The sequence below is a fragment of the Trachurus japonicus genome, chromosome 22, assembly GCF_045865225.1.
Source record: "Trachurus japonicus isolate A0001 chromosome 22, Traja_1.0".
NCBI lineage: Eukaryota > Metazoa > Chordata > Actinopteri > Carangiformes > Carangidae > Trachurus > Trachurus japonicus.
Genome location: NC_140928.1, coordinates 30,515,187 through 30,530,823, shown reverse-complemented (window position 1 = coordinate 30,530,823; position 15,637 = coordinate 30,515,187). Strand labels below are relative to the sequence as shown.

Below are 15,637 nucleotides of genomic sequence, written 5' to 3'. Positions count from 1 at the left end.
CTGGCAGTGCAGTATACCCCCTGGCCACAATCCACCCCTCAGTCCCCTGTTTTACGAACTGTGTCATTATAATAAAGATAATTGTACTGTGTATCCACTGTCCTCTGAGTGTTATTTAAAGGCTCTGACCTGGTGACTTTAGTCTGCCATTTTGGACTGAACCCAATTTCATTACAATATGATCACAACAGGTCACAACTACGCTCGTGGTAACTGAACGCTGCTACTGCACCAATGAAAGAATTACAGGACTAAACCATAAAAAGACAGAGAACACAAAGCAGTGTGTCCCCCTGTGTGTTTTTTTCTCAGGCTTTTTATGCATTTGTGGCAAGGTGAAGAGGGCTCGGGCGGGGATTGAACCCACACCTCCCGGGTAAGAGTCACACGCGCTTGCCAGTCACCCAAAGGGACATCCCCTTGGCCCCCTTGGCCAAGTAGCCAGGGCACATCATCAATTGATAACTTTCATGTGACGTCACGGCCCGTGTGGAACGCCCCCCTGGCGGTCAAAACAATCCACTTCCCCGCTGTCCGCGGCTTAGGACAAGGCAGAAAAACACACACTGCTCCCTGCTGCTTCAAAAATACCGGTGTTAAGGCCCAACTGGTGTCTGATTTAACTGGTTACCGTACCGAACAACAGCTGTGCTGCACTTCCGTCCGCAGATTTGTCACAAATCAAGCCGCAGTTCACATGTTACTGCAGCGTTGTTACTATGCTTCTAGTGAGCCTGGCTTATTCCTCCAATCTACAGACATCAGCGCCACACTACTCTCACTCTGCACAATACTGCAGTGCACACTATGACAAAGCCTGTCATGTTAAAGTTACGAACTAATGGAAACACTCTGAAAATACGCTAAACAACATCATCCTCGCCATGCTGCGGTCGGTCCCGACCCCCGTTACCGTGTCGCTGCCGCCGTGGGCGGTGCTGTTGCCGGTGTCTGGTGGCGGCGGTCCCGCTGGGTTACCATCGCCGCCGGTCCCGCTGCTATCGGACCGCAGCCGTCATCGTTGCCGTCGGTAGCGGTGCGTAGCAAAGCTCCGGGGGGAAGGAGGGGGACAGCTGGTCACCGTGCAGCCCAGCTAAGGGCTCTGGTTTGTGGGTGAGAGGAGCAGGGAGCCTGGGCTGGAGCTCAGACTGTGGAGCTCAGCGGAGCTGCGGTACCAGGACGGTGTTCCCGCACAGGAAAGTTACAGGTACATTTCTACCACTTCAATGAGTTCAGAAACATTATTTTAAGATCGAAAAACTACAAAATAGGGCTTTTAATCAGAAACCAGTTGAGCCATAACACCGGAGGTATTGGTTGCAAGCGGTGGAGGATGATGGATTCTCCACCAGGTAAATGTAAACATTGCCCAACTCGAGCTTCGGCAGGGAACTGGTCATCTTAAACAGCTCGTATACAGCAGCTGGTGTTGAATATGGGTCACAAGTGCCCAAAACCTCAAAGTTGTTTTTATATCTTTCTTTCTCGGCCACTGGCAGATGATTTAAGTCATTACTCAGTTGTTTGTCCATAGAAAGTCCGTTGCGGGGCCATTTTGGAATGTTGCTTTTGACCGCCAGGTCCCTGGGAAGTCACGTGACTGAAAGCTATCAATTGGAGGCATAAAATAGTGACAGGACCACCACTGTCACACTAGCATACGATGATGATGTCATCATTCCAATATTATGATGTCATAAACTCCATCCAATAGGCTATAATGATGATGTTGTCATCATTCCAATATTATGATGATGTCATCATAGCTTGATGACAGGCTCTGTCATTGCCTTTGATGGTCAGAGTATAGGCTTGTAACATTTGCAGTGGTCACTTTGTCACAGTGATCTTCCTTCTGTCTCAGAACTTTATTCAGAAAGCTACGCCAACGACCTACACACTTAATTTATTCATCCGTAATTAAGTTGTAGGGTCTTTTTCAGACTTTTTCAAAGTTTGAACAGAAAGAAGACATCTCTTTAAATGGCTTGATTTGTCTGTGGTTGTGCAGACCAAACAGGATATTATCATTTCCTAGTTCAACTGCCCAGTTGTTTCTGTAGTCTTTTTTGTTTATTGGCAACAGACCTAACAACACAGCAAGTCATGCATCGTAGGAGTTCTCGTCTAAAGGACAATGGATACTACAACCCGGATGAAGAATTTCCCCCCAACATATCCTACCGTGAGAACATTTTCAGGGTTTTCAAGAAGAAGATAGGGATCCGCAAGCCTTCCCGTACATCCAGCAGAGCTGCCAGCAATGCTGATTCATTCAGTACGGACACACCCATCACTGAAAGCCAATCTGATGGCCTTAGTCATGCCTTAACGACCCAGTCTTGGCCCCCCATGTCGAGAGTAACCTTCTTGTCATCTAAAGAAACCCCTCAGGCTGCTTTGAACCAATCATCAAGCCAGATGATTCACAGGAACTCCACAGCTTCCAGCTGCATAAATAGTATGAAGTCAAAAGTAAAGACAACTTCAGTTAATGGTGTTGGGTTAAAGAAGAGCAGTCGGATGAAGAAGGCTTATGGTGCATATCTCCTCGTCATCCTACTTTTTCCATGTATTTGGTTCTTCCTCCCCTCGTTAACCTCTTTCATCTCCAGTATGAGTGTCCCAAAGAACCAGACACAGGAAAACCCCAAGATTGAACCTGTTGTCCCTGTCTCTGCTCCTCCTCAATGCAACATCAACCCATCTGCTGCCAGCATCTGCCGTTGGATTCAAGCTTTGGAGGCCAGGAATGCTAAGATGGCCCAGATGCTGTCAGGCGCCCATCTGAAGTCTTCTCTAGCACCATATCCTGATTCCCGCACTGCCCCTGTCCAGAACCAGCTGATCCCAGAGCTGCAACAGGCCATGGAGAAATTGCTCACCGATTACATCAAGGAGTTCAATGCCAAAGGGCTCAGCAGCGTCACAGACTTTGGACGTCCCATGGCTGACAAAATGGTCAACTTCGCCCTGGCGACTCAAGGTGCCAGTGTGATCAGGACCAGGTGTTCGGACACATATAATGTAGAGCAATTGTATGTGTCCCTGTTCGGTTTCACCGTGTTTCATCCAGCTAGAGGACCATGCACCGTTATCCAGGGTGATCCTGTGCTGTCAGGTAAATGTTGGCCATTTAATGGTACCCAGGGAACCCTGGCCATCTCTCTGTCTCACCCCATAACTATAACTCATGTGACGTTGGACCACCTGTCACGCTATAACTCCCCGACCGGCACCATCGACTCAGCACCCAAAGACTTTGGAATCTATGGAATGAAAAACAATTCAGAAGAAGGAACACTGCTGGGGACGTTCACCTATGATGAGCACGGCGAGCAGACACAAACGTTTAAGCTTCCTAATCCCAGTGATGAGGTTTATAGAGCTGTGAGACTAGAAGTCCTCAATAACTGGGGAAATGTCAAATACACCTGTCTTTACCGCTTCCGTGTGCATGGAAAAATAGCTATTGAGAAATGGCACACCGATCGCATCAAGGAGTCCAGTCCACTCAGGCTCAGCACCATCAAAGACTTTGGACATCCCATAGCTGACAAAATGGCCAACTTCGCCCTGGAGACTCAAGGTGCTAAACTGACCCCAGAGCTGCAACAGGCCATGGAGAAATGGCTCACCGATCGCATCAAGGAGTCCAATGCACTTGGGCTCAGCAGCGTCACAGACTTTGGACGTCAAATGGCTGACAAAATGGCCGACTTTGCCCTGGCGACTCAAGGTGCCAGTGTGATCAGGACCAGGTGTTCGGACACATATAATGCAAACCAATCGTCTATGTCCCTGTTCAGTTTCACCGTGTGGAATCAAACAAGAAGACCATGCACCGTTATCCAGGGTGATCCTGTGCTGTCAGGTAGATGTTGGCCATTTAACGGTGCCCAGGGAACCCTGGCCATCTCTCTGTCTCACCCCATAACTATAACTCATGTGACGTTGGACCACCTGTCACGCTACAACTCCCCCACTGGCACCATCGACTCAGCACCCAAAGACTTTGGAATCTATGGAATGAAAAACAACTCAGAAGAAGGAACACTGCTGGGGACGTTCACCTATGATGAGCACGGCAAGCAGACACAAACGTTTAAGCTTCCTAATCCCAGTGATGAGGTTTATAGAGCTGTGAGACTAGAAGTCCTCAATAACTGGGGAAATGTCAAATACACCTGTCTTTACCGCTTCCGTGTGCATGGAAAAATAGCTATTGAGAAATGGCACACCGATCGCATCAAGGAGTCCAGTCCACTCGGGCTCGGCACCATCACAGACTTTGGACATCCCATAGCTGACAAAATGGCCAACTTCGCCCTGGAGACTCAAGGTGCTGAATTGACCTCAGAGCTGCAACAGGCCATGGAGAAATGGCTCACCGATCGCATCAAGGAGTCCAATGCACTTGGGCTTAGCAGCGTCACAGACTTTGGACGTCCAATGGCTGACAAAATGGCCGACTTTGCCCTGGCAACTCAAGGTGCCAGTGTGATCAGGACCAGGTGTTCGGACACATATAATGCAAGCCAATCGTCCCTGTGCGGTTTCAGCGTGTGGAATCAAACAAGAAGACCATGCACCGTTATCCAGGGTGATCCTGTGCTGTCAGGTAGATGTTGGCCATTTAACGGTGCCCAGGGAACCCTGGCCATCTCAATGTCTCACCCCATAACTATAACTCATGTGACATTGGACCACCTGTCACGCTACAACTCCCCCAGCGGCAGCATCGACTCAGCACCCAAGGACTTTGAAATCTATGGAATGAAAGACAACTCAGAGGGGGGAAAACTGCTGGGAACATTCACCTATGAAGAGCACGGCGAGCAGACACAAACGTTTAAACTTCCTAATCCCAGTGATGAGGTTTATAAAGCTGTGAGGCTGCGAGTCCTCAATAACTGGGGAAATGACAAATACACCTGTATTTACCGCTTCCGTGTGCATGGAAAGATTGCTAACCCATGAGAGGCACTAACTGTCGCAGCTAGCAAAGGACAAGAAAGGACAAGAGTTTCTCTTATTTTTCTTATCTCTTATTGTCTGTCTGCCTGCCTGTCTGTCCGTCTATCTCTGTCTATCTGTCTATCTGTCTATCTGTCTATCTATCTATCTATCTATCTATCTGGGGCTGCGGACCGTAACAGTTTCTTCATCACTAAACCTGTGCCACCGTCCTATTCTCCCTCACTCACAGGACACTTGCACACGCCATTTCACAAGAAAGGGCAGTGCTTTCAAAATTGGGTTTTCTCCGGGTGCTCCGGTTCACCCACTTTACACTTACGTGATATAAAAAAAGGACAAGATGAAAATAATCCCAAACAAACTGAAATCAAACAAGGATTTCACGCCATCACCGCATTCCCAAACACAATTGGACCCATAGATTACACCCACAATTGCAATGACATCACCATCACACGATGAATTCAATTTTACAGAGCTGTGAGTCCTCAATAACTGGGGAAATAACAATACACGTGTCTTTACCGCTTCCGTGTGCTTGGAAAGATCACTAACCCATGAGAGGAAGTGAGCAAGAAAAACCAGAAGACCTGAACAGGAAGGCCATCAGCGATATAACCAACCAACTGTCGCAGCTGGCAAAGGGCAAAACAAAAAGGACAAGGTCTGCAACAGTAGCACATGACATGACTTTTGATTTTCACAGGTAAACCTAGAGAACAGTTTTTCTTCTGGATGAATGCTTTCAAAGTTTTGTTTTCTCCTTTCACATGTATAAAAAAAATAAAAGAACAAAAAGAAAATTCATTCAAATTAATTTTTTTCTAAGACCTGGCAATTTTTTTTCCCCTCTTATTGGTCTAAATTATGGACGATATGTTTATCTATGGTCAGTGGCGTTTTTTCATGTAAAAAAGTGGTGGGGCACCACCATTTCATAGAAAGCTGTACAAAACCATGTGTTTTCTATTTTTAGTGATGTGTTCATCAGGGATCCATGCATTGTAGCAATCACACAAATCGAAATGAAGAATATAAAGCTAAGATCCTACATTTAACTCAACGGGCCGGTACCGAGAATGAAGTCGGGCCGCGCCGGTCCGGGCTTCAGCCAAGGTGTGTCTCGTAATTTAATCTGTCAGGGTCCGCGGCCCCGTGAAAAAAAAAAAAAAAACCCAGACGCCCCGGACAGGATGTAAAAAGTGGACAAAAGAGGTCACGTAGGTACGTAGCCTAATGACATGCCTGACATGCCTGATAACGTTAACGTCAGCTAGCTGCGGCGAATGGCTAATAATAAAGGGGAGCATACATCAGTCCGACTGCCCAAAAATCTGACGAGTCATTTCTCCGACTACCCATAGGTTAGGTTTAGGGTAAGGTTAAGGGTTAGGGCTACTTAAGTCGGAGAAATGGGAGGTCGGACTAATGGACGCAAAAATAAAGAAATGTATGGTCGGAGAAATGGGTAGCCGGACAGACGTCATGCGCCCAATAATAAGATGACAACATTGTAGCGACTAGCCCTGTAGCAGTGAGAGAGAGAGGCGGCGGTGTAGCCTACTTTTGACAACCCAGGCAGACGCAGTGCAACTTCATCTATTTTTTTTTTTTTTTTTTAACTATAGGACCTGAATGTGTTTGGTTGTGTTCTAAGGTTTCTGGTGTAATTCACTCAGTGTGTGTGTGGGGTCGCGGTGCTGTCACCTGGGGAGCTCAGGTGCATATAGGTGGCATTGTTCACTCTCTTTGTCAGGTTTTGACCCGGAAGGGCAAATGGTTTTTGACCGCTGTGGCGCGGAGGCGCTTCATGCCGCTGATTTGTTTGTTTTGCATATTTTCTTTGTTTATGGACAATGCACAGCAATAAACCCACTGTGTTTGCAACTCGAGGAACAGCGTGGACATTCATTCAATGCGGTGAGGACGGAGGCCAAGGTGAGGCGTGTCAACCAGGTTATTCCGGAGTTAGAAACCTCAGTAGCTCTAGTATCAGACTGAGCTCCTTTAATAACTTTGTAGCAAAGTAAATTTCTTCCAACAATATGTACTTCAGTAAAAGTAAAAGTACTGCTTTTAAAAATTACTCAAAAAACTACAAGTAGCTACAAAAAAAACTACTCAATTAACAGTAACAAGAGTAAATGTAACTCGTTACTTTCCACCCCTGCACGTCACAGACAGAGAGCCCATAGATATGCAGAGAGCCAATCAGCTCTGCCATGTGAGGTGACGCTGTAGGAATGGCTTTCTTCATACAAGGACATTGCACAGGTAGAGCTTACCACTGCACGATTACATTCAGCTAAAACACAAAATATCAGCTGTTGGTCAAACGTGATAAAAATAATTGAAAGTTTAAAGGGATAGTTTACCCAAAATTCAAATTTCAGCGGTTACAGCGGGGCTCTGTGCAGCACTGCATGTCCATATGACGGTAGCGAACGGGGCTCACTTTTCTTCGTCCAAAAAGACACACCAAAAAACATCCAAATACCTCCACACAGCTCGTCTGTAATATCCCTCTTGTATTGAAGCCCCAACATGAGAAATTGTTCCGAAAAATATAATTTGCACTGCCACCCAGTTCACAGCTCCGCCAGGCAGAGCACTGAACTGAGACACTGGGAGCTTCCGCTACAAACAAGCTTTAAATATAGACTTATTTAACTTTTTTCGGGATAATTTCGCATTTCAGAACTTCAATACAAGACGGACATTACATACGAGCAGCATGGAGGTATTTGGATGTTCTTTGGTGTGTCTTTTTGTTACGAAGACAGTTGGTACCCATTTGCAACCGTTATATGGACATGCACTGCTACGCAGAGACCCCCTGTAACTCAGAGAAGCCAAGGATAAATCTGAAACTTCTCCAAGCCCTTAGTCGACATGAGGGTGAGTAGATAATGAGTGCAATTTGAATTGAACCCAGTACTTTGCATTGAGAGAGATAGCTCTGCTCCGACGTGACTCCGTAACCATAGCGACCACAGACGCTAATCAGGAATAATAATAACAAAGACGGTTTATATCTTTGATAATAATAATAATAATAATAATAATAATAATAATAATATAATGATTACATTTATATAGCGCTTTTCTATTGTTACCCAATACCCAAAGCACGTACAGCAACCATTCATTCATACTGCCTGAGCCACTGCCGGGCAGACTGTGGTCCGAAGCAGCGAGGAAGGGACAGATAAACATCAACTAAAACCTTAACACAAATGATATAGACTTTAGAAAAATGCTATTCATTGCTAATAAATTATAAAAGATAATAACCATTGAAGATTAGAAATAACATTATGTGTTGTCACTTTTTTCCTCTCGTGATGACTGGTGGGGCACTGCACCACCTGCCCCTAATGACCAGTCGCCACTGTCTCTGGGGGTTACAGTGCTGTGAAATAGGGTGATGTCAGGAGATTAAAGTTACATAACATGCAGGAAAAAAGAGTAATGAGATGGGCCAACAGGGAACAACGTACGTAATCCCAGAGTTTTTATTGCTTTTTTGTTTTCAGAGTGGCTGATGATGTTTTTGTATTGTCTGCGTTCCTTTTCAAACTGTCAAAACAACGTGATTTCATGGGAGGCGTATGAATAACACGCCGTTTCTCAAGTAATTTCGCGTGGTATTCCAATGCATTTCTAACTTTCCATGTGTCATTTAACGCCATCCAGTCCCCATTCATTTACACTGTAACCCAGTCCACATCATCTGACTGTTGAGTGAAATGACAGATGTCTGTCATTCTCAGTGGATAATACAACGTTTTAAGATAGTTTTGACATTAATATACCACACTGGTCTTGGTGTTGTCATTCAAATTAGCCTGACTGATTGGCCCATGGGCAGGTGCGTGATGACGCACGTAGTCTTTTATTCTGGAAAGGTGATGGCGGGTGATTTAACAGCAAGATTTTGTGATACGATTGCGGATGTTTGCAGATAAAAATGAAAATTGTAAGACAGATGCCTAAAATGGATGCTAACTCAACCCAGATAGCACAAGTACGTCTGGCCAACATTGGCCCTATAATCTGTCAAGCATCGGCCCATGGGCTAATATCTTCAAATTTAGGACATAGGACCCTTTTTCTGAAAAAGGGTCCTGTTCCCCGCTGTTGCTGGTCGACGGACTCTCTCTACTTATCTGTACTCTATCTCTCTGGCCTGTCTAGCCTCTACCTGGTCTTTTTACTAAACTTAAAGGAGCTTGAGGCAAGATCAAGGAATAAAACTCATTAGCGATACAACGGCCGTAGCGGCCGTCAGGGTTACTGCAGCCATCAGCCAAGCTGGTGCGGGAGCGCGCATCAACTCTCCACAGCAGTGCAGCTGATGCTGTGATAGTGACACTGTGGCTGAATTGGAAACGGCGTAACGTTACTATACCAGTGTTTTCCATTAATCAGCCGCCACAGTTTCGTTTGGGTCCGCCGCAGCAGTCTCTCACAGAAAAAAAGAACAGCTTCACTGTCTCTCATCTCTGCCAGTCAGCCCCTCTACCTGCTGTCTCTCTCACGACACACACACACCACACGCACGCACGCACGCACGCACGCACGCACGCACACACACACACACACACACACACACCGCTTGGCTGTTAATAAACAGTAAATGCGCCGTGCCGCGCTCATTGTACAGTGCTCAATTTACCGCGACACCCGGAGGTTGACCGCCCGGGCATCAGGTCAGCACCGGCCGCCGCCGCCACCTCTGTGAGCCGCTGGTGCCACTCGGCTGCTCTAGTGGCTCTGCACTCCTCCGAACACGTCGGAGAATTTCCTTACAGGCGTTGTTTGGATAAACTGACCGCGGATGAATCAATCGGCTCATTGTAAAACTATTTATTTATTTATTTATTGAAGTAGCCTAAATATGGTGATTTTTGTACGTACAGAGCCCCAAGGCTGCGCTGCTCACACACACCTGAAGCTTCTTCGGAATTAAATGTGCTATAAATAAAGTTTGCTTGCTTGCTTCACTTTTCATTCAAATGAACTAATGCGACTGCCACAGTGCCACTGTTAGATTTCATCAATGAGACCAGCATCCTATCTCCTAAAAACAATTCAACCAGCCGGCAGAAAACCTCTAAAAACCTCTTTTTACAGTCTATGCTAAAAACCTGTGGGGAAGTTACTCGGCTCGTTTTCTTCCCTGGGAGGAGGACAGCTGTTGCCCGGCCGATGAACTCAGCTCCCCGGCTGCAGCCTCTGTGACGAGCCGCTGCTGCCGCTCGTGTGTGGCTCTGCACTCCTCCGAAAAATGTCGGAGCAAACCTACTTACAGACGTTATTTGGATAAACTGACAACAGATTGGGACTCTAAACTGTCACTTTCTCGCATGAAAAAATATTAAAATGTAAGAAAGTGACGTTATTTCTCTACTCGCTGCTCACATGACTATTCAGGCTGCAAGACATCCGCCGACCGCTAGTCGCAAGCTGTGAAAGCCGAAGCTGTCGAGGACGCGCATGCAGCGTCATTTGACGTCACATCCGCGGACAGCGCGGGAAATTCGGACCCAGAATTGCAGCGCATTATGCAGCACACAGCCTGTTCAAGGCAACGGAGAGATACGCGAGTGGGCTCATTCTTTTTGGTTTTTAACGCTTCATCGCCCATTAGCAGTAAAAAACTTAAAACGCATGTGCATTTCTTGCCTCATGAACCTTTAACCAATTCCTTTCTTCATTGCCTAAACCCAACCAATGGGACAATTAGCCCACACTTCTCACTCAAAAATAGGCAAAAATATGCCAAGTCACTCACAACTCCACTTCCAGGTATCCGTGCAGCACTGCATGTCCATATGATAGTAGCGAACGGGGCTCATCTTCGTCCAAAAAGACACACCAAAAAACATCCAAATACCTCCATACTGCTCGTCTGTAATGTCCCTCTTGCAGGGGTGGACTGGGACAAAAATTTGGCCCTGGACTTTTTGGTCCAGACCGGCCCACTATCTGCGCGCGGATATTTTGCCAACTAGCACCGTTGATGTACATACAAACACACAAGCTCTTAATAACACCACTACTAAACGATATACAATATACAACAAAGTAGAGGAATAGTGTGGAATAAGTTAAGTTTGGACAAGATTACATGCACATAATGAGTCTGCATGCAATCAGAACTTTGGCTAGTTGGCTAAAGTATGGAAAACAATAGTACAATGATCTGAAAAATGGACAAACACTAATTTTTATCTTAGAAAGACAGTACAGCTCAACATAATGTATAGACAATGAAGCATGACAAGAAATACTTGTAATTTGTGTACTGCATCATGAGTAATATGCAGAATGATGTTTTACTGTAACAGTAGTTAATCTGTGTTTTATTATCATTATTATAATGTTAAACTGTTGAAAGGACAATAAACCATAAACACTTACTGAAAAAAATATGGAAAGCATACATTTGTTAAGTTGTTAGCTCAATGTCCTTCATGACCAAATTTGAGTGAGGGCACTTTAATAAAAGCAACTCATCAATTAATCAGGATAGTATATGAATATAGTTATTGTTTTCCAATACTTTAGATAACTAGATTTAGCTGTAACACACCACACCATCAGAGTTATTAGCTATAGCTATTTATTATGTCAAGTAAAGTTCATAGCAACCGTTCTGGACCATTTACAGTATTTTAATGAATGTTTATCCACACCATTCTGGAAAGCACATACCTGCTTAACACAGTTATCACTACCTCCTTCACATGGTGGAGAGTCTTCCTCACCACTTATTTTTTCAGCCTCCTCTTGCACCGTAGGGCAGTGGTAACGGGAGCTTCACTCTCTTCAGACTCACGTGAAGGACCTGCTGCTGAAGCTGCAGCATCGGTGCTTCTAGCCCTGGCCAGGCCAGGCGGCCCCTGCAGCAAACATCTGCGTAATTGTTGTACTTTCAGCAGTCTGTGCTGCTAGAGCTTTTCTTTTTCTGTTACTTTCCTCCATTTTTCCGCGCTGCCTTTGCGTTTTTTTTACTTTTCTTTTCCGTTTTCTTGCGCTGGTGTGTTGTTTCTCTCTCTCTCTCGCTCTCTCTCGCTCTCTCTCTCATCATGACTCCTCATCATTAAAAGTGATTGGACGAGGGGGGGTCTAGAACATGCGTGGGTGGGACTCCTGGGCCTCTGTAGCCTCTCATAGGGCCATTGGGCCAGGTAGACCAGCCACTAGGCCAATCGTCACCTCTCTGCTGTGTCTGCAGCTGATATGAGCACTGTGGGCCGAGCCGATGCATGTCTCTCTCCCTGGGCCGGGAGAGTTACAATAGGCAAGGCGAGGCAAAAAAAAGTTAAATAGATAAATAAAAAACGGCCGCCTATCGGCCCATTAGTGACCGGCCCACCGGGAAAACTCCCGGTACTCCCTATGGCCAATCCGCCCCTGCCCTCTTGTATTGAAGCCCCAACATGAGAAATTGCCTGGCGGAGCCGTGAACTGGGTGGCAGTGCAAATTATATTTTTCGGAACAATTTCTCATGTTGGGGCTTCAATACAAGAGGGATATTACAGACAAGCTGTGTGGAGGTATTTGGATGTTTTTTGGTGTGTCTTTTTGGACGAAGAAAAGTGAGCCCCGTTCGCTACCGTCATATGGACATGCAGTGCTGCACGGAGCCCCGCTGTAACTGCTGAAATTTGAATTTTGGGTGAACTATCCCTTTAAACTTTCAATTATTTTTTATCACGTTTGACCAACAACTGATATTTTGTGTTTTAGCTGAATGTAATCGTGCAGTGGTAAGCTCTACCTGTCCAATGTCCTTGTATGAAGAAAGCCATTCCTTGACTGACATTACATGTGGGGGTTTCCAGCGGCAAGCTATCATCCTCTTGGCTGCTGTAAGCCCAGCCAACAGAAGACGGCTGTTAGTTTCAGAGAGGAAATATCATTAAGTAATAGTAGAGAAGGAGAGCAAGGAACCGTTTTCTCCACTACAACAGACAATATACTTGAAATATTTTCCCACAATCTCTTAACTTCCGGGCACTGCCAAACTAAATGAAAAGATGTACCAACGGTATTGCCTGGACAAAAATCACAAAATGGGTTATTTTTGAGTTTCAATCATCTGATGATTTGGATTTCTAGATAATATTTGACAATATAGATTGCCAGTTGAACTCTGAGGAAGCATTTATGTCACTTTTCCAAAGTCCGTTTAAAAGCAGATGTTTATATGAAGCCTCAACTATCACTTTGTACAACTTAGAGGCAGGCTATATGGATATGTTAATTTCTCCTCAATGGGGCGCCATGAAACCTGACTATTTGGATTTAACCATGTCCACATTACCTTCCTACTGTAAAGGGTCTATTGCTGAAGCAAATATAGTTTAAAATAAATGTCCGTTATAGCAAGAAACAGCATCGACAAACTTTGAAAACTGTTTATTTACAGTACAGTCACTTTCTGATTATAGGAGACCGATAGAAATTGAACTTTGTGATCTGTTGGTATGAAAATCTAAGTTTTGGTCCATATTGCATTTACCATACATCTGCTATAAAATTGTCACAAAAACCTGCAGCCCTTCAAATGGGTGCTTTGGCAACTTTAGTTTGCAAAGGAATGCAGTTTACTTTTGTATTGTATACAAAAGACAGATTCATCTTATTAATGAAATCCTGAAGTAAATCAGAACTTCACAGTTTAAAACAGAAAATATGAGTATAAACAGTATTAACACGATGATGTATGTGCATTTGAGAATTACATGCATTTTTTAAAAAACATATTGTCCTGCAGTCCTTGGGGTTCCAGACTCCTAGGACTGTTTATTAAGATATAAAATCAGGCCTAGTCCACACGAACACGGGTATTTTTGAAACCGAACTTTTCTGGACCCCGGTTAAAAAAAAATTCGCGTCCACACCACCGGTGTGATAAAAAATAACTCCGTCCACATGAAACCGCAAATCCGTCTTCATGTGCATTCCAAAGCAGTAGGTGGTGATATCACTCCTAACAGGAAAGCAGCTATAACTTGTACAGAGAGAGTGGAGGCTCAAACAGCTCAAACTGACCGGCACCGCGAGTCCGCCCTACTAACACACCCCGCCCGTAATCTCTTGTTTATGACAGATACGAAAATACACAAATACACACATCGCAACGATAATCCATCGATCCACTGATTGATTCTGAAAGGCTTCATTTAAAACAAATGTAGGCTACAGGACGGAAGGAAGCAACACAGTGGGGAAGTGACCGCAATTTACAATTTGATAAAAGCCTATTTTAGCCATATCAGCATGGTGGGGTCCGCCCGCTATTCCGACATGTCTCTATTTAGACAGCCCGCTATTAGACGACATCCCTCTATCTAGACATGCCGGTAGTCCGACACTTTTTGATACCGCTATTCCGATTTTTTTTTTTTTTTTTTTTTTTTTTTACAGCTGCGATACCCAGGCGCGTCTCTCTCTCTTTTCTTTTCAGCATGCCTATCACTGGTTTGATGAGGGAGTGATGTTCTTAATTTCAACAACTCAACTATCAAGTCGCAAACAAAACTAACACACATGATAAACAAACAGAACTATGCTGCAGTTTGTTTGTCAAGTTAACCTGTGACCTTCAGCACCATGGACAGCGGAGAGCTGCGTCTGTGAGCGTCTGGGCTCTGGGCTCAGGGCCTGGGGCCTCATTTATCAAAACTGTAAGTAAGCAGTGTAAAACTGCTGCTACTAAATGTTTTTGCTTAGGCCTACGGAGAAAAGACACCCAAAATATTTACACCTTTTTCAGATCTATCAAACTGTGCATGCACAACTCTCCGCAATTTCTCTTTGATAAATCAAACTGGATACAAGAATGGTGTGCAGTTGTGCACGTGAACACACCTCTGCCCCCGGAATGCCTAGACACAACCATATATGGTCAGCACGTGCATATTAATTAGCCATGTGCGCTCTGTGGAGCAGCAACAAAGTTATTCTCTCTTCAGCTGACTTCAGTGACAGAATAATAACAGTCTCAGTAGCTGCAGATCAGGGGTGCTGCTGCCGGTGTGTTTTTAAACTTGGAGGGTTTGTTTTTTCTTCTCTCTTATAGGCCTATGTATTTGTGTATGAGAAACAGTGTCTCAGATGAAGAAAAAAAATCAGGACAGGTCTGACTATAATGTAGCCTAATCAATCAATGTCGGAAAAGCGGAATGTTTGAAAAATAGTAAAGTGCCCCTACTCTCAATGAAAAAAAGAATCTCGGAATAGTGGGACGCTTGAAAAATAAAATTAGAAGTCAATGTCGAAATAGCGGCATGTCGGAATAGCAGCATGTAGCCACATATGGTGACCACGCGGTTTTGTATTAGTGTCCGCAAGTGATTAGGCCTATTGATATTCACAGGAGCGTCTGAGTGGTCAGCGCATGGTCAGCGTCGAAAACTTGACGTGCTAGCAACAGTAACTAGGGAGGGCAGGGATTTCTGAAAAATGTCCGGTTTTCCTGTCCACACGTGAAGCTGAAACCGGAGTTTTCGAAAAAGTTCACCCTGGACTCCGGTTACAAAAAACTCCGGTTTCAGGAGCCCAGTTCTGCGGTTACGTGTGGACGAAAGGCCAAACCGTGTAGAGAAACACACGGTTTCAAAAATACCCGGGTTCGTATGG

The 15,637-nt window shown here is 44.9% G+C and overlaps 1 protein-coding gene across 1 annotated transcript; it reads left to right on the top strand.

Annotated features, from left to right (window-relative positions):
• The first annotated feature begins 2,106 nt into the window (after window positions 1-2,106).
• LOC146964481 (uncharacterized) lies at window positions 2,107-5,038 on the top strand. Its single transcript, XM_085768125.1, has 3 exons — window positions 2,107-2,664; window positions 2,770-3,589; window positions 3,740-5,038. The coding sequence occupies exons 1-3, from the start codon at window positions 2,107-2,109 to the stop codon at window positions 4,978-4,980; spliced, it is 2,619 nt and encodes an 872-aa protein (XP_085624251.1). The 3' UTR covers window positions 4,981-5,038.
• Window positions 5,039-15,637: the final 10,599 nt, after the last annotated feature.